The sequence below is a fragment of the Alosa alosa genome, chromosome 16, assembly GCF_017589495.1.
Source record: "Alosa alosa isolate M-15738 ecotype Scorff River chromosome 16, AALO_Geno_1.1, whole genome shotgun sequence".
In the NCBI taxonomy this organism is placed as follows: domain Eukaryota; kingdom Metazoa; phylum Chordata; class Actinopteri; order Clupeiformes; family Clupeidae; genus Alosa; species Alosa alosa.
The window spans coordinates 27,177,410-27,195,990 of NC_063204.1; the positions used below are offsets into that span (position 1 = coordinate 27,177,410).

Genomic DNA, 18,581 nt, shown 5'->3' on the forward strand with positions numbered 1-18,581 from the left:
ACTTTACTTTCAGTCAGTAGGAAGTACAGCCCACCGTCCGGTGGGTGGCAGTAATGCAGCGAGCCAGCACGAGAGTCAAGTTCCAAAATTCCAAGAAATCAGCGGTCGGCCGGTTAAACAGCAACAGTGGTAGCGGCGACTCCTCCTTGTGTAGTCTAGCTAAATGGCGACTTTAACGAAAGCTATTAGAACTCCGAATGTCTGGTAAGTTTAGAAGTTTTTAGTTGAGTCCTTGAACAGCAGTTTTATATGTATTGAACTGGCATGTTCATCTAATACTGTTAGATACTGTGTGACTGCCACTCTGACGGTCAGGGAACGTTTTACTAACGTTAGCTGCTCTGTTGCTACTTTCATAACTTGAACTAGCCTCCACGAGCGGTTAGGTTAGCTTCTTGTTAGCAGTTAGCGAGGTAAAGAAAGTTGGCTTGTGTTTCCAGACACGTTGCTAAGTTAAGCTAGCAAGACAAACTTCAGGCAATTCCTCCGAGTGAATTGTCATTCATCAACTAAATATTTACAGTGAAATCCGCGAAATATTAATGTTATAATGTTATGTGACGTTATGACGTGAAGTGTGATGATTGTTTACAGTCAGCGGACTAAGTGAAGTTGATACTCGGATGCTAACATTAACCATCGCTTACTGTTACAACGTTATCAAAGATTCTCCACTTCAGCCCTCTCTTGTTTTATGTTTTTTTTTTTTTTTTTTTTTTTTTATCGTTAACTGTCGTCAGGTGTTCCAGATAAAGCTGTCCAGTAGGGTTAAGAATTTTTTTTTTAAATGAAATTCAAATAAAAAGATAAGGCATTGCAGTAGTGCAGTCATTAGACAAAACAAAGCAATAAATATAAAAAGTTGATTCCGTTCCAAAGTTTACATATCCTTAGTTTTTAATACTGTTTATAGTCTTTTGTGATGGTTGTGGATGAGTCCTTTTTGCAGATGTCCATTTTTCTTGACAAAATGCCTTCCTGTGTTGTTTTGCATGAACTGCACGTTTGAGATCTCCCCAAAGTGTCTCAGTATTGAGGTGATATTGAGGTCAGGAGACTGAGGGTCACTCCAGAACCTTCAGATTTCTGCTGTCATGTTGGAAACTGCAAGTGTGTCCCATGCACACACCCCAAACATCAGAGATCCACCTCCATGCTTCACAGATGGGATGGTGCACTTTTCGTCATAAGCCTGGTTGACTTCTGTCTAAACATGGTGTTAGTTGTGACCATAAAGTTACATTTTGCTCTCATCTTTCCAAATGACTTTCCAGAAGTTCTGAGGCTTGTCTAGGTGCTGTTTTACATATTATATGTGCTGTTTGGAATATTGTAAGTGTGCTGTTTTGTGGCATTGGCGCAGTAATGGCTTTCTTTTTTGCAACCTAACCATGCAGCCCATTTTTGTTCGTGTTGTATTGAAACAGTCGCACCACTTTCTTGCAGTGAAGCCTGTATTTCAGCTGAAGTATCTTAAGGGTTTTCTTGACCAGTTTTCCTGGCAGTTGAAGCTGAAATTTTTATTGTCTTGGCTTGACTGGCTTGGTATATCAACCAATATACTCCACTTTAACCAAATTCTCTACCTCTTTATCAGACTATCAGAATTTTACCGACTTTGGACTTGGAACCTTCATTGCTAGCTTTATTGTCTTTAGATTATTAAGTGAGCTTAGGCCTATAATTCATTAATTCTTCTGTCTCTTTTTAGGAGATGAAGCCATGTGAAAGACTGTGACGGCTTGTGCAAACCATGGAGAAGATGAATAAAAGCCTAACGAAGATTGAGATGGATCTGGTATGTGACAGATTGTGTTGTATTTCTAACAACATCTTGTATTTCTCCTTTGACTGTAAATGACTTAACATTTTTCCTGCATGTGAAGGCTTTCGGATCAGCGAAGCTTTTTGGATCATCCAGGAGTATAGTCAGGAGGATTGGGTCCACTCTCCCTCTTGGTCCATGCCCTAGAGTCCACTTTCAGGTATGGAAAATATGTTTGTTTGTTTTTTTCTGTTTGTTGTGATTTTGAGTAACAGAAGTGGCAGCCGTGGCCCACTGTTTAGCACTCTGGACTTGTAACCGGAGGGTTGCCGGTTCGAGCCCCGACCAGTGGGCCGTGGCTGAAGTGCCCTTGAGCAAGGCACCTAACCCCTCACTGCTCCCCGAGCGCCGCCGTTGTAGCAGGCAGCTCACTGCGCCGGGATTAGTGTATGCTTCACCTCACTGTGTGTTCACTGTGTGCTGTTTGTGTTTCACTAATTCACCGATTGGGTTAAATGCAGAGACCAAATTTCCCTCACGGGATCAAAAAAGTATATATACTTCTACTAAGTGTGCTGTACAGTCATGGCTTTGGCTTTCAGGAAATACACAAATAATTGGCAGCACAAGAATGCACAACATAACAAATGTGGTGCTCATATCATCTCCATCCCTACCACCCAAACATGCAGTGTTTTTGTCTTTCCACCCCCTACGCCCTATGATTATGGCACGCACAGATCTTCAAAAACATGCATGTCTTCACATGCATGGCTGTCATTCTTGTGCCAGGTGATAAGGATTTGCGTAGATGCATGTATTATTTTGTATAGCTTCTCAATACGGTTCCTTTATTTTGTCTTATTTTAACATTGATTTGGATGTTTAAAAGCAGATTGTATTGCTGGTTTACATGCCTGTTGCAGTGTACTTTTATAGAACCCGTTTGCTTCTTCCTTGCCTGCATTATGCTGTTATGGGACACTTCCTGGCTTTGTTCCCCTTTGTCCATCTGTTTATTAATGCTCAGCATTCACACTTATTCAGTCAGGCCCACATAAGGACACCATGCATGGTTTCTTCTCCATGTTGATACCTAAGCATCTGCCCAGACCACAAGCATCAAATTACATTAACCAGAAACATTCACTTAGGGATGTTTTTACCGATGTAGCGTGCAACTGAATTGATGTGTCTAGACAATGTTCTTGCTGTTGTAAATGATTACTGTTTCTGTCAAGGGTATCACTCTGTCTTGTCTCTCTTTGTCTCCTCTCCTTTCTTCCCAGCTGTCCTATGTGAGGAATGCAGCTTGTCTGCTTTAGGTCAGTTACCTGGTTACCTGTTGGGAAATATTAGCTTGTGCTGACAGAGGGCAGGCCCTCCCAAAAGCCTTCAGATGCTTGTCCATAGGACAGTGTTCTGAAGATAAGAGCAGGTTGGGCTCTGTACCTAGCACAGAAATGCCATTTCTCTTTCCTCTCTTTGTTTCCTGCTTCAGCACTTTCCATAAATGCTTTCAGAGTGGACTGTCGGTGTAAACATTCTACATGTTTGCGCTTTCGACAGTGTTTAAAATAATCTGTGTGCTTAACCAATCCTGATTAAGGGAATGTTTGACCAAGAGTAGCTGCTCATTGTCCTTATTGACAGTCATGTACAATAATGTATGCGTTAACACCTTTGTGAAATCAGTAATCAAATTGTGTGTGTGTGTGTGTGCGTGCGTATGTGTGTGTGGTGATAATGTTTGCTCAGAACAGTCTTCCTTGTCATGTGGACTGGAGTGTCATGTGGAGAGTATGTTTGTTGTCCGCACCTGTCTCACGCCTTCGTCTCCTCCTGTAGCTTCACCCGTTCACTGCCCTCAACCCCCCTAGCACCCCTAATGGGCTTGTGGCCTCCCTGGCCGATGTAGCCTGGATCGACAACGACGAAAAGGACTTTAGTGACCGTCCCAGGTAGGGTGAACTCCATTCCCACAAATATAAGCAAGGAATCCTTGAAATTGTTCCAATGATATTTTTGTTGTTCTTTGTGTATGATGGACAATATCATAAACAGATAGAAACATGTTGATAGTCAAGCCTGATGCTAAATGATTGTTTTAGTTGAGTTGTAATGAGCCATCACATGGCTCTGAGTAAATACTGAAGGGCAGATAACTTAGTCAAGCCATTAGGACGACCTTACAGCATCCAGGAAGCAACCAATTCATCACAAATTTTAATCTGTTGATTTAACATTGTATTGATTTTATTTGAGAGATTGATTGATTTCCCCTGCATTGATTGGTTGGTTGGTTGGTCTGTTGCAGGTCAGAGGCTCCGTCGGGCCTGGTGTTCCGTACGCAACAGCCTCAGACGCTCCGCCGCCAGCGTTCACTACCCAGCCTACACGAGGCAGAGCCCGCACCGCAGGGTCCGACGGTGGTCAACGATGAGGCCATCCAGAAGATCAGCGCCCTGGAGACAGAGCTGGCCCGCCTCAGAGCTCAAATTGCACAGATTGTCCTGGCGCAGGAACGCAGCGCAAACACAGCTGGTGAGAGGAATGCGTGTGCGTGTGTTCGACCTCAGAGCAGGCCCGGAAAGGTCACACACTCTTTAAAGGTCCCAGAAGTGATTTGGCGAAGGACTTTACAAACTTTAGAAACAGACAAAATATTGGACAACCCATTTAATTAGCTATATAAATTAGAGATGCACCGATTGCAATTTTCTGGGCTGATACCGATTTCCGATTTTTCATAGAGTTTGACCTGCCGATACCGATTTTAGCCGATTCCGATTTCATTTCTTCTAACCATTTTACAGCACACACACAAATAGTTATTTTCTATCTTTTCTTTGATAGAACATGTTAATATAGACGTGTAATCAACTTATCAATGATGAAATGGCTGTTAAAAAAAATGGAACCGGTGAGCAGACAGATTCTTTTTCTAAGAAGATTCTTGTCTAACTTCAGATGCAGTATCAAATTATGGATTAAGTTAAGTTATGGAACACCCATTTTATGCTTCTCACATCCAATATCCAACTAAAGATTTAAGAACAATTTTCATGATACATTTGAACATACTACCATGTAACATATTTTCATCTGCATTGATGAATTTATGGGAGGCGAGGGAAAAGTGGTAGCAGCCTAGGCTATCACGCAAACACAGGGGAGAAGTGCTAATAGCGATCAGGTGCTCCACCATATGAAAACAGTGCACGTCTGTTTTGCGGTGAAAAAATTAAATCCAAATTCCGGTTAAATGCATCAATTAGGCTATAGAAACTTTCAGAGACGGCTGATTCAGTATTCAGAGCATCAGTTTTCTTCATTGTAGGCTACTATGTCAAAAGCAACTTTAATGTTTGTTTGCCTTTCTAATAGGCATCATTTGTTCACTTTCACGACATCCACTTCTCAATCTGCTAGACTAGGGTATTTTAAGGCATAGCCCTAGTCTACGTGCAGTAAATAGTTAGGCCTAGAGTATTTTTTTTTTAAGTGGAGTAGAACTACTAGGGCTACTGTATGTCGCTGCTTGTTGATTATGTAGCCTAGCCTATGATCGCTAAACTGTGATTATTTTTATAATCGCAATCGTTTATCTCTGTTCAGCAGGCTTGTGGTTCAGCTGTGGGCACGCAATTAGCAGCAGTGACGGGCGGTGATGAGCGATGTTTACGTAGCCTAATGAAGTGACAGCTTAGTAAATTCCACGCAGTAGGCCAATGGTAAAGCACAGCATTTGCTGCATAGAAAAACTCAGTAGCCTAAAAGCGCTTTCTTTGTAGCCCTACATCCAGCCCTGAGTGTTGGCCTGGTTGCTAGCTTCTTCAAACTTTGCAAACTCAGCTGGGTGTTGGTACAATTGCGGCGCACGAGTGTATTTGACCGGCATAAAATCGGCATGTCTCAGACTGACCGGCCGGTCGCCGGTCATGGCCGATCACGTGAAAATCGGCCGATTCCGGTTACCAGCCGATCTATCGGTGCATCTCTAATATAAATGATACTTGCACACATGCATATACATACAGCATGTGCAAGGTTATATTGGAACGCTGAATTCTTTTCTTGTAGGGTGTTAACATGTATGCACATGTGCTTCCATCCATGTTTAGTCAGAGAGGATTGAGGCGGTTAGTATTCTAGAATCTTTGGTTTAATATTCTGCCCCTATTTTCCTGATGCCCACAGCTCCCCCTCCTCCGCCACCCCCACCTAGTCCCAACATGCCTCCGCCACCTCCTCCACCTCCACCGCCACCCCCGCCCGGTCCCGGCCTGCAGAGGAGCTACTCGGCCATCGAGCTCATCAGAGAGCGCCGCGGCAAGAAGGGCGACAGCCTACAGCAGACTCTTTTGGACTCGGGGCCCAAGCAGCCCAGCATGCTAGACGTGCTCAAGGACATGGGCAAGGTCAAGCTGCGCTCCGTCAAGAGGTGAGATGTGTGTGTGTGTGTGTTGGCGCGCAAACTGAGAAGGCAAGTTGCCAACATGGTTTCACCTCTGGCTTGTGGCCTAGACGTACTTAAAGCTGTCTTCTGAGTGGCATAATAACATTATCAAACATGCCCACGTCAAACTAATCTTGTCTGATTTGGACTTTAAAGTGCTTGGAACTGTCTACAGGAAGTACGGATGGACTGCTATTAAGAAACATTCAAGAAGCACAATAATTAGAAGGCTGTAGTCAAGAAAAAGATCCGGTGTTCTTTCCTTGACTTGGGTGGAAAATATCATGAGGTTAAGTGAACATGTGATTCAGAATTCATAAGGATTTAGGAAAAGACAACAACAGTGCCTGATAATCTGACCGATCTAGACTAGGTACTATGTACTAATGTGATTGGATGTTTTTGACTTGGGTCATGGTGGATCATTTGTTGTTGCTACAACAAAGAATTGTGGGATGATATTATCTCCTATCCTTTTAGAATAAGAGGTGACAAAAGGAAGCAATTGAAGCACCTCTCCATCAGCATTTATAGAATTTGACCAGCTTGTAGTTGTCACGTCAATACATCTGGGACTTGGTGGTTAAGAACCTTCTTAAGCAAAAAAACAGGACTGTTCGACCTTAACTTTCTAATATGCCATAAAAATGCAGTTATCTGCTTAAAACCACAACTGATAACTTATCCATTAGCTTCTGTACTGTATACTCAGTCATCATAAATGTTTCTTGACTGTGTGTGTGTCCAGTCGGCCAGAGGAAGGCCACACCAAGCCAAAGCCCACCGACCCGACAGATGCTGCTGGCCTCATAGCCGAGGCCCTGAAGCGCAAGTTTGCCCACCGGTACCGCGAGGAGAGCGAGAACCAGGACGACTTCCACCTGCCTCTCCCTGACCCCAAGCCCAAGCCCCAGCCCCAGCCCCACTCGGGCATGCCTCTGGTGAGGGACACAACCACCTAATCACAACTGCTTGATCAATTGTTGTCTCAATATTTACACTAAAGTAATATGTTTAAATGGTGCTTTCTTTTAGGGAAGTCACAGATACTTTTTTAAAAGTTGCATGTTAAATGTAGAGTCTAAGCTAATACATTAAACACCAATGTGACATCCCTGTGACTCTATGCGACACTATGCTATGTTTACATCAAGCGGAGTAGTGATTTGCTGCTTAGTATTGTCATGTGATCAAATCCTAGAGAAGCTTATATCCCACTGGAATGCAGGCCTTCCCACTGACAGCTATGTTTTTCTTCTGCTAGCTAAGTCTGTAGGCCCAAAGAAATTGTCATCAAACATGTTTTTCACACCTTTAATCTGAGTAATTAACCATTCAGGATGCCTCAAGATTACTTGCTAGAATGACTTCATAGTATAAGTTATCCACCAGAAAAAACTGAAAGCCAATGATTTTATAATTGCCAAGAGTGGCTGGATTGTGACCCCCCCACAGTCAAATCAGTGTATTAAATCCAAGGTCCTACTCATTTCGAAAGTGAAGGTGTGTTAAACATAATCATCTGTACTGCTGACCCCATCCATTTCTACTGCATTTTAGTTGTTCAGCCACAGAAGTGAAAGTGACTTAGTGGAAATGTAATTTTCTCACACGTGCATCCACCCATGGGTACGAGTTGGTTGCTGTGTCTCACTTTTGCTGTGTGTGTGTGGTGTGTGCGCTTGTGTTTGTTTACAGTTTGGGCAGCACATGCTGAAGACGACAGGGAAAAGGAGGGTGTTGTGATGGCGGAGACATCGCTGGTGTAGACTGCTGCCTAGGACACTGCTGGTGCCCCTCCCTGTCTTTATGAGACGTGTGGAGAGTCACAAGCACACCTTAGGAAAATGGGTAACTAACCATATCGGTTCTTCTCGGCACTTTCAAAAGAGTATGTCTGTGCGTTGCGAATGGACTTTATATATGTTTTATGTTGGGTGTATTTCTTTTTTTTTTTTTTTTTTTTTTTTTTATAAATGCTTAAAGACACAGTATTTCTGCACAGACTCATTTCATTGGAGTCAAGTTTTTGGTTCTGGTGAACTACAACAGAATGTTTATTTGGATTTGTTTGTCTTTCTTTCTGGATGTTTTCAGTTGGAAACATGATGCAGCCATGACTGATCACTGGCACTACAATACAATAGCCAACCCAATCAATACACACCTCCAGAACTTTGTTCCTGGTTAGAAAAGGAAAGGTTAGGTTAGGGTCAGGAACGAGCGATAGCTGGGGGTAACAAAGCTCGAGCCAAATTCTTACTAAAAAAAAAAAAAAAAAACACGGACTGGCGTGCCTTAACCTGTTGTCTCAAAATGTAAACAAAAGCTATTTCTTAAAACAACTGTTTTATTTGTGGTAAAATGCTACATTCCTTGTTTCTGACGGAGTTATTTTTAACAATTCTTATGTTTAATTTATGATGCTGGGAAACTTATTTATATGTAAAGTTTAAGTTCTTTAACATCAACACTAGAAATGGCTAATGTCTGTTGAATTATGTATGCTTCATATGCATGTAAGATAACTAATGTGGAACATTTTCAGAAATATTTCAAACTTGATTTCAGATTTTATGTAAAGTACCTCAGCAAGTGTCCAAGTTGACCCCCACATTTGTCTTAAAAACAGCACACAAAATACAAGTTTTTTTCATTTTCCATCTCAGTTGACGAATATGCTTGTACTTAGGAAGAAACACTGTGTCAAACATCAATTGAAATATCTTCTTTGTCCATTCCGACTCTTCAAGAACACTAATGCTTCGTGGTTGAAGCAGAATGACTGCTTAAACCCATGCTAGGTCTTCCCTTTTTATTCAAGTGCTTTATTCTTTCATTGCCCTGGAACATGGTATTAATGCTGTTGTACTGTACTCTGTGGCGTGTAGGTAGGTGTGCCCGTTTTGCCTCTTGCTGAACTCAGAGCTTACTTGAGGCTGTCAGAAACTTGATGTCTAAACCCAGCATTGACTGTTGGCCGTTGAACTTGAGAACTACCTAAAGGGCCCTGTGCTGTGTCTGTATTTAAAGCCGTCACCAAACACTATATAGGTCTTGATGGACCAGCTTTACCTACAGGATTGAAGGGAATATCAAAGCATTGTCAGGTTTTTAGAGCATTAGCTTCTTTTAAAAGAGAAAACTACCAAAAAAACAATCTTTTGAACACTACATGGATTGTTTGATTACAATTATGCTGTTGAAATACTGGAAAAATCAACTGTACAAATAAAAGTTTAAAGAATGTTACAACCTGTCTTACTTGTGGTTTCTCACACCTGGTGTGGCCAGGATTGGCTCAGCACTAGCGCACACCTTTTCCTTGTCTGGTTTAATACTGAACTGAACAAATTGAAGTTATTTAAACAGGACTTGGACAAACCAAGATCAACTTGAGCTCCAGGCAGACATTTTTGCCTTTCTGATGCTCTGTGAGTCCTTTATCTGGGATAGCCACGCTGGATATGATGCTCTGTGGGTCCTTTATCTGGGATAGCCACGCCGGATATGATGCTCTGTGGGTCCTTTATCTGGGATAGCCATGCCGGTTTCCTTGTTGGACACTAGAGGGCAGCATCACGTAAGAATAGAAAAACCATCATGAAAAAACCCTGAACATCTAGTTTACCCTATAATGGGTTGATAAAACCCTGAAAACCTAGTTTACCCTGTAATGGTTCATACCCATGTCATTATTTTTTTGGGCTCTTTTCCTTCACAATGGTCAAACACAATGTATTGTCTTTTGTCTTGTGCGTAGAAGACAAGAAACTTATTGGTAAAATCTCTGACATGGGTAATGGGTATCTATTAATCCATTATCTATTCATCATTTGGGGCAGTCCCAAAATCTGGCCTGTCACCTGTCACAGGCCTGCTCTTTGTTAGATTTAGGCCAAATTACCTCCAAAGTTCACTCCTTCAATGGTGTTCTCTGATAGCCTGGATGCCAGCCGATAAGGCAATTGTGTAAAAGGATGGTTCAGAAGTTCTTCCTACAAGATTCACCCCCTCTATCATGTAGCCCAATGGAGCAGTATCAGACTCAAATTCTGACTAGAATTGAATATGATGACATCAGGTTAGTTCTATGACGCAAAGTTTGTAAATGAAAGCCTTTTTTTTTTAAATATCAACATGTTTTATTAATCAAAATTGAACTGCAACAAGCAATGTATCAAAAAGTCTATACGGCAAAGCCTTTACAAAATGGCTTGACACTGAAGTCTTCTCCCCAAAATGGCTGTTACAACAAATTGTAAACAGTTTTTTTTTCTCTCAACAGTCTTACAGCACTTGACAACAAAAATAACAAATCAGCTAAAATAAGAAAAGCACCTGTTTATCATCCAAAATGTCAAGAAAGACAAAAAAACACAACTGTGCGATATGTACAGAATAATAATAAAAAATACCTAGAAACAAAGATGGAATGTTTCATGTCTCAAAAACAAAACAAAAAAATCTTATTTTCCTCCAAAGAAAGATTTTTTTTTTTTACTATTTTCCTCACAACAAAGGCATAGGGACTGACAGTGCATTAAAAGAGCACAACACATGATGCACTTCAAGAATAGGAGCTGGTTTGGTCACTTAGCTTTTGTGCATAGTTTTAAGGCATCCAATGCAGTTTCTGGGGTTGCAGTGTGGTATTGTGTCGAGACATTCTGAAAGGGACGACTGCTCCTTCCCTCATCCACGGTGTGGTTCTCCTTGCGTATAAAAAACAACTCTAGGTTGGGCTCAGTGAGTCGGGCGGGTGGAACAGTGAGGGGGGTTAGGTTGGTAGGTAAGGGGCTAGCTAGAAGGGATGGGGGTCGTAGGGGGTGGTGGGTTGGGGCACATGAAGAGCTACCTACGAAAGGCACCATGAGGCCACCCCCGCTCTCTACAAACACCGACAACTTGGCGAAACCCTGAGAGAGATCCGTCATAGGATCCAGGTCAGCTAGGCGTCCCATGCAAACGGGCCGGGCTGCGCAGATCAGGGTCTGAGAAGGCGGCGGTGATCGGGTGGGGGGTGGCGGGTTGGTTGGCTGTCTGTCGGCCACTCTGCCAGCGCCACTTAAGGCAGCGACTTCTCTTCCGATCAGAACGTTGTCCCATAAAGCAACAGGATGGTGGGGACTTGGGGAGAGGGGAGCAGGAGAGGAGGTGAGGTGAGGAGGAACGAGTGTCCGTCTCCTTTTTACCCTTTACAGAGCAGAAGCTGCTAAAGTCCTAAAGAAACAAAAAAAAAATCACACCATGTTGGAGTGCAAGAGGAGTGAGAGTGAGAAAGAGATAGATAGAAAGAAAGAAAGAAAGAAGGAAAGAAAAACAAAATCCAACGGAGCACAGATGGCTTGGCTATGGCATCTGGTGCATCTGACTGCCTGAGTGGCAATCCAGTGGAGGTTTTTTTTTTCTGTCTTTTCCTGTTTGTTTTTGTTCAGCAGTAGGACAATGGTTCAAATGTAAATTTGAGTGGTTCTTCACATCTGTGCATAAAAATAAAAAAATACAAAACACACAAAAAAAAACAATAATAACAATCACAGAAAACTGACAGAAGTCATTTCATATCAAGACAAGACATTTTGTAAACAGTCTTCATAGAGGCAGCAAAACGACTGGGCTTTTCACATTTTGTTGTTTTGTTTTTGTTTTTTTTTTTTACATAAGGAGGAAGATTTCATTGCAAATGCATTGATACACACACACACGCTTGTGCATACACACACAGTCTCTCTGTGCAGTTTCAGAAAACCTCTTACAAATACTCCAGGTGTTTCAAATCACTTGTCAGAGCAACTCAAATGGCACTTTGAAACCCAGCAAAGGGGAATCCTTCCTATACTGTACTCTCTTGAAGTGTCTCATCAAAAACGCAAAGGGTTCAATTCATTACACCCCAGCAACAGAGCAAACAGGATAAATAAATAAAAGGAGCAAATTCTTCTTTCTTTTCTTAAAGAAAAAAAGATAAACAAAACTTACAGCAGTTGCCAGATGAGGTATCTATGTATTGCTCTATGTCTAGACAAATAAAATAGAAATTTAAAATTAAATAAATTAAATTAATAAAATGATTAATCAGTGGTTGATGGGAGGCAAGCAACTAAAAATGTGACTTCAAGGTGTTTGACTGGGGTGTGAGTGTACATAGTGGGCTTTTCTCTTTCACACACACACACCCAAACATACTCATGCATGCAAACATACACACACGCACACACACACACACTTTCAGCATCACCACAGCATGCACGTAACACACCAGAACTCACTCTTTCTCCATTCAATTCCACACATGCACACACACATACACACCACAGCACACACTGTGCAGCCTTTCCCCAGGGACTGGTTGAGGGTTTGGGGGTTGGGTGGTCAAAACTCCTGGCTTCCCTGAGCTAAGGTTCTGGTGGTGGGTTCTTCTGCGGCGGTAGCTGTGGCCGGGCCCGATCCTAAACACGGGCCTGGGCCTTGGCCTGACACTGGCTCTGGTGGTGGGTCTGGGTCCGGTTCTGATTCGTCTAGGCTCCCCTCAGCCCTCAGCCCACTCCAGCTAGCCTTGTTCAGACCTAAGTGACCCAGCATGGTCTGGGACAGGCGTGTGTCTGAGAACCGGGCCCACTCGGAAAACAGAGGCTCCACTACATATGTCATGAAGCCTGAAAAACACACACACGCACAAAGACACACACGGATACATTATACACACTGACATACCTTTGTCAATGAAGAACATTTGCAACAAAAAAAAACACAAACTTAATGCACAGAGGTACAAGGTACCTCCATGTCTAAACGGAGAGGAGTAAAATCGATTACTCACCAATCTGAATGTCCCCTACTGTGTTGGTCTGGCTGTCACACAGTTGGCTGACTTCAAGCTTGTGCTTCTTCTCAATGTCACCTGTTCAGAATGGAAAGGAAATGCTACAGTGATTCTGAACGACGCTTGCTCCACTGATAACGAATTGAAACGCAAACTGAATTCACCAAGAGTGATTTGTGTCAAGTGCATGTACAGGAAACTACAGAAACGACAGAAATCTAAAATCAGTACGAGCATGTTCATGCCAGTGCACCTTGCTGAAAGAACTCTGAGGTCACTTTCTCACTCCACTGTTTGCTCAACTCCCAGGGCCGACAGGGGTTACAGATATCAGCACATTTCAGGGCCATCTGTGAGCATGTGAGAGCACACACACACACACACACACACACACACACACACACACACACACACAGATGTGAACACATACAAAAGAGATAGGAGGCAAACAGTTACATAGTATCAGTTACATACGGTCCACCGAGAAGGGGCATGAGAGAGAAGCAGTTTGGCCAAACCCCAAATCACCAGTCATGGTTCAATATTACCAGAGCAACCAGACTAATATTACCAGTGAATAGATAATACATACCGATAAACTGCCTAAACATTTCATGAGACAAAAAAACTATTTATTGTCTCATGAAAAATGTATGGGCTTCAAGTTGGGGCCCCCAACTAAGTACTACTGAAATGTATTTCCCTTTGGTCTTGTGTGTTGGTGGTGTGACATTCCCTCATTTCTCATCATTCACCTGGAGGATGAAGTGACGATGGGAGGCGTTGCCCAAGCACAGGTCATCCTGGTCCAGGTGCAGCCTGAACTTGGACAGGTACTCGTTCTGTCTGCTGATGTCTGTGGCCAGGATCAAGGAGCCCAACTGTCTTTCCATGTTTAACCTGAGACACACACACAGTCATTTGGTTAGGCTCAATTCAGCATGGTGCTTACAAAAAAGAAGGTAATTTAATAACTACATGTATAGACTATAACTAATCTTATTATTTGTAATTTGCCTGAGTATGAGGTGTTAGTGTGTGTGTATATAACTGACCCATCCTCTGCAGGTAAGTGGGAGAAAAGTCCTGTCTCTCGCAGGAGTCCCACAACTGATCTCCAGTGATGATTCTCCAGAACTGAGGTATTCTTTTAGAGAGAAAAACACAAAACCAAAACAAACATGTCTTTGAACATCATGGTAGGAGGGAACACAACATTCATTGGGGTTTCTGGAGGGTTTTCCCATCTTCATAACAAACAGCAGACTGTATTACATCATAAAGTGTCTGATGCCTGACTAAGTCATGAGATTTAGCTCCATGGGCGTGCCACAGGACACTGAAGACTCACTTTCTGAAGCTTCACCTTAGCCTTTGCTTTAGCATGTGCAAAGCTTCTAGGCAATGACTGGTAGTTCATTGCCATCTCTCCTTTACAAAGCTGCCAGTAAGCTGCTCGTCTGCTGCTAGTCTTTACTTCTTATCTGGCAAACCAGTGTGAGTCATTTGCTTCCCCTTGCATGTATTCATTTATCAAATGCGTTCTAACCAAAGCACTTCAAAGCTAATCATATGCAGCATTGCGGCTGTACAGGTATGCATTTTTGCATCATTAAAAGTCCTCTCTTGGCATCGCCCCTATGAGCTTACTGATCTTAGCACCCTTACCCTGTACAAAGCTGCTAGGTAATGGTTGGTTTTGATGAGGAAGGGCTGGTTGACCCCGGGGTGGTCAAGGTCATGCGAGGCAGCAGCCAGCAAGCCCAGGAGGATGTCGCAGGATGTCAGCGACTTGGAGAGCTGCACGAGGGAAATGGACCGCGTGTTAGAAAGTCAACTGAAAACTGATGCTATAAAATCAACAGAATCTGTATGCACTTCTGTGTGACTACACTGTTGCTGAAACTGTCCGATCTGATGACCTGACACAAACTTTGATAGTAAAACATACGGTATATCAGTGTGAAAAGGAGAACAGAGAAGAAGAGAGGAGGTAGAGGATGAGGAAGAGACGAGCCGTTTTGGACCTCACCTTGGGCTCTCGCAGGTAACAGTACATGGCCTGGGTCACATCCGCAGCATGAACTGCGTTGTGATAAGGATTCTGGCTGTGGTAGTCTTCTTGGACCATGACTGAAATATAGGACACAAACCAGAAATGTACTATTTTTTACGTAGTCAAAACTCTTCATTTGTAAGGAGTAAGTTTACCACATTTTATTTTACTTAACATATCTTACCTCAACATATCTATTATGGACAAAATAAAAGGGGACCAAAAGAGGTACAAACTTACCTAAAAATCGACGAAGTTTCACCATATCTAACTGGAAGAGCTCAATTAATCCATACTGATTTAACAGGTGGAACGTCAGGGTGACAAGGCTGTTTCCTAGAAAGAGAGGGAACAATGGGGGACGTGAGTAGACCCTTCAGAATACCATCCCAACCAATCAGCTTCAAGCACACCACAGCAGAGAATAGGTATGTCCTGCAGGGGGCACTGTTGACCACCAGAGCACTGGCGCTCCACGACTCGTGAGAGGGGAAGAGTGTGGAGGCTATTGGGAATAGAAATTGATTCAGCGGAGCATGCTGGAGGGACCATCCAGCCAGCTCTCCAGAGACACTCACACACACACACACACACACACACACACACACACACACACACACACACACACACACATTTGGAGTGAAATAATATGTACCATTTGTTAATCTGTCGAAGAGGAAAATGTCAAAATTCCAGCTCCCAACCTTTTCCAGCATACACTGCAAAACAAAAGAGGGAATATACTAGATAAGGTGATGGCAAAACAAATGTTACTGGAAACAAAAAAACAACAGATCTGAAAGATGGTAAAACAATAATGCAAGAAAAAAGACTAACCATAAAGCATTAAGAGGATCTTATTTATGATCCCTGAAAGGAGAAACTAATAATACTGAAAGAGCTCTATTTTACGGTTAAGGACACAACAAATTTACAAGCTCACCTATATAAACGGTCAGATTGACTTCTTTTTTAACTCAATAGAGAACCAATGTGAGAGATGTCAGCAACATAAAAGTTTCAAAGCACAAACAATTCTGTTTACAATACTAACCACCGTTGCTAGGACGAAGTGACATCACCTCAGTTCTCTGTTCTTACTTCCTACCACAGATTATCAGTAGATTCGGGGAACTAGTTGTACAACATCTAATTCCTGTTTGAGTTTGCTTCAGCCTACTCTTTGCCGTACAGTGGGTCCTGTTGCCTGCTGCTATTGAGTAGTGAAGTGTGTGGTGGTGTTGAGGGTGGGGGTGGTAGGTGGAGGTGGAGGCAGACCTTGGCCTGGCCCAGGTAATCTTCGTCCAGGATGTGCAGAGGGTTGTGTGAACAGGTGGTGGCGCTGTGGACCAGGCGTGAGGTGTGAAGGTGACGCTGGAAGCTGAAGAGCCTGTGGACCCGCCGGCCGGACACTGGCCCCACAGTCTCGCCCCGGGCTGTGAGAAACACAACGAGAGAACTCAGAACCGGACGGGACCTAAAAGCACACACACACATCCAGAACCAGAACCAGACACTGCAACCAGAAGCAGCACTATGATGCCCAGAACTAACACCACAAAGACACAGACCAATACGAGAGACAGCCACAAGTACCGACGACCTTAAAGACAACTTGTGAACATGGGAACACTGCACAAAGCTAAGCACTGTTCCAAAGTGGATGGCTCAAAATCTAGCGGCCACTTTCTAGATCTAGATGGCTCAAGATCACAAAGAACCAAGAGAGCAAAGTTCCATGACAGAGACCATTGAAAGAACTCATTAGGGTTCTAAGTATGTATTTCATCTCTCCAAGTAGCAAGTGAATGCATTTCACCTGTGTGTGAGAATTAAAGGTTGGGTTGTTTCTTATCTAGTGTTCGGTTGTGGACATAACTAAATGAGCACTGCGGAAATTCTAACCTTTGTGCCTGTGCATTTCAGACATCAGGCCAAGAACACTGGGCTATCAGTGTGGAAAGAGACCAGTTATACCACTCACTTCCATAGGGGTAGATGGAGGTAGAGAGGGAGGGAGGGAGGGGGAGGGAGGGAGGGAAGAAAAAAGAAATAGAAAGAAGGGAAGCATGAAAGAAACAGAAAACACAGCATACAGCATCAAACAAATAGATTGACTAACAATGTAAGTGACCAAAATCTGCATATGTGGTTTGTGTGTTGTGTGTTGAGTGTTGTGTGTTGTGTGTACGCACACATGGATCTCCCGCATGTGTATGTGTGTGTGTATGTGTGAGTGTAGTGGCATGCCAGAGGGCACGGGGACATACTGCTGACACAGCGTGCCGCTCTAAAGCCGGCTGCCAGGGCACAAAAGTCAGCGGCCCGCTCGCCGCTCCCCCTGTGCCTTCACTGGGCACGCCTGAGTGCACACGGGAGGCTGCAGAGCCCCTCGGCCCGGCTACACAGCCACCACGCCACGTCACGGCCTCCCAGGCCCAGTGAAAGAGACAATGACCCCCACTCTCTCTCTCACACACACACACACACACACAGGGTTTCACACAGAACATCCAGTGATCTAAGGAGCGCGTTTGGATTCAGATCTTTGTGTGTTTGATTTAAAAGGAATGAAGAGGGTATGTGTGTGTATAAAAGTGTGTGGTAGTTTTGGGTCGTTTAAGAGGGGTCTTTAAGACATTCCTGTTCAACATGCACTTGGGTTCTTTAAGAGCTTCTTATGCGTTATGGTTTGTATAATATTGTTTTATTTCCATTAGGCTGTTGATTAATTTGACATTATTGTTTATTATTGATATTCTCCTTAATGTAGTCTTACCATGTCATTGTTTTTATATTATTGATTGAGACATTATTGTTTATTATTGCTTTTTCCCTCATTTTCATTGCTTATTTTTTTAGGCTGTTGATTGAATTGACATTGTTGTTTATTATTGCTATTCTCCTTATTATAGTTTGACCAACATTCTAATCTGTTCCCTGTTCAATTTTCAATATTATGTTGTTTTTGTATTTGTGTGTCGCTTTGGACAATGGCGTCTGCCATATCCCATAACCATAAAAACTGCTTAATGGTAGTTGATTGGTGTGTGCGTGTGTGTGTGTGTGTGTGTGTGTGTGTGTGTGTGTGTGTGTGTGTGTGTGCGGTGCGTGCAAGGTATGAGAGAGAGAGAGAGAGAGAGAGAGAGAGAGAGAGAGAGAGAGAGAGAGAGAGAGGGAGACTGTCCTTGCGTACAGAGAGACAGAGAGCTTAAATCTACCTGCAGGTTTATGTAACTGTCCCAGTCTCCCCACAGTACTTACAGTGCAAGGTTCGGAAATCCACACACAGGTAGGGGTGCGAGCCTCGTCGCTCCGGTTCGAATCCTACCTGGCTTCTCACTCTCACGTCTCCTGAAGAGCAGCACAAACACAAGAGGTCCTCAAGACACTAGCCAGGGCAAACCACCACCACAACAACAACAACAACCACCACACTCAAACAACAACAAAGACAACAACCACATCAACAATG

The 18,581-nt window shown here is 43.1% G+C and overlaps 2 protein-coding genes across 10 annotated transcripts in view; one reads left to right on the forward strand and one right to left on the reverse strand.

The window, feature by feature from the left end:
- Positions 1-50: 50 nt before the first annotated feature.
- mtfr1 (mitochondrial fission regulator 1) lies at positions 51-9,479 on the forward strand. Of its 3 annotated transcripts, XR_007196090.1 has the most exons (9): positions 51-204; positions 1,712-1,798; positions 1,887-1,985; positions 3,614-3,726; positions 4,083-4,309; positions 5,966-6,209; positions 6,973-7,165; positions 7,923-8,075; positions 8,322-9,479. XR_007196090.1 is itself a non-coding variant. In XM_048266011.1 (8 exons), exons 2-8 carry the CDS (start codon positions 1,754-1,756, stop codon positions 7,968-7,970), a joined length of 969 nt encoding a protein of 322 aa, XP_048121968.1. In that variant the 5' UTR covers positions 212-1,110; positions 1,712-1,753; the 3' UTR covers positions 7,971-9,479. The 3 variants fall into 3 exon arrangements, 2 of the variants coding, with proteins under 2 accessions (XP_048121968.1, XP_048121967.1); XM_048266011.1 differs by lacking the exon at positions 51-204 and adding an exon at positions 212-1,110 and having other exon boundaries at positions 7,923-9,479; XM_048266010.1 differs by lacking the exon at positions 51-204 and adding an exon at positions 1,127-1,218 and having other exon boundaries at positions 7,923-9,479.
- An 865-nt stretch (positions 9,480-10,344) lies between these two features.
- Positions 10,345-18,581, reverse strand: part of pde7a (phosphodiesterase 7A) — a 28,797-nt gene continuing 20,560 nt past the window's right edge. For 4 of the 7 annotated variants that reach the window (XM_048266024.1, XM_048266023.1, XM_048266027.1 and 1 more), the window contains 11 exons: positions 18,371-18,460; positions 16,385-16,542; positions 15,762-15,825; positions 15,347-15,442; positions 15,083-15,183; positions 14,719-14,850; positions 14,106-14,197; positions 13,806-13,950; positions 13,304-13,400; positions 13,048-13,128; positions 10,345-12,883 (listed from right to left, as the gene is read on the reverse strand). In XM_048266024.1, the coding sequence (XP_048121981.1) occupies positions 12,600-12,883; positions 13,048-13,128; positions 13,304-13,400; positions 13,806-13,950; positions 14,106-14,197; positions 14,719-14,850; positions 15,083-15,183; positions 15,347-15,442; positions 15,762-15,825; positions 16,385-16,542; positions 18,371-18,460 (1,340 nt within the window). In that variant the 3' untranslated portion in view covers positions 10,345-12,599. The remainder of the gene's footprint in view (positions 12,884-13,047; positions 13,129-13,303; positions 13,401-13,805; positions 13,951-14,105; positions 14,198-14,718; positions 14,851-15,082; positions 15,184-15,346; positions 15,443-15,761; positions 15,826-16,384; positions 16,543-18,370; positions 18,461-18,581) is intronic. The other 3 variants (XM_048266026.1, XM_048266029.1, XM_048266025.1) reach the window with 2 other exon arrangements.

What these genes read in the sequence shown, in the direction of transcription:
- mtfr1 (XM_048266011.1), top strand. Translation starts at nt 1,754, where the DNA reads ATGGAGAAGATGAATAAAAGCCTAACGAAGATTGAGATGGATCTG. An exon ending in CGAAGATTGAGATGGATCTG is followed by an intron (nt 1,799 to 1,886) that starts GTATGTGACAGA and finishes CTGCATGTGAAG; the next exon opens with GCTTTCGGATCAGCGAAGCT. An exon ending in ACGCAGCGCAAACACAGCTG is followed by an intron (nt 4,310 to 5,965) that starts GTGAGAGGAATG and finishes TGATGCCCACAG; the next exon opens with CTCCCCCTCCTCCGCCACCC.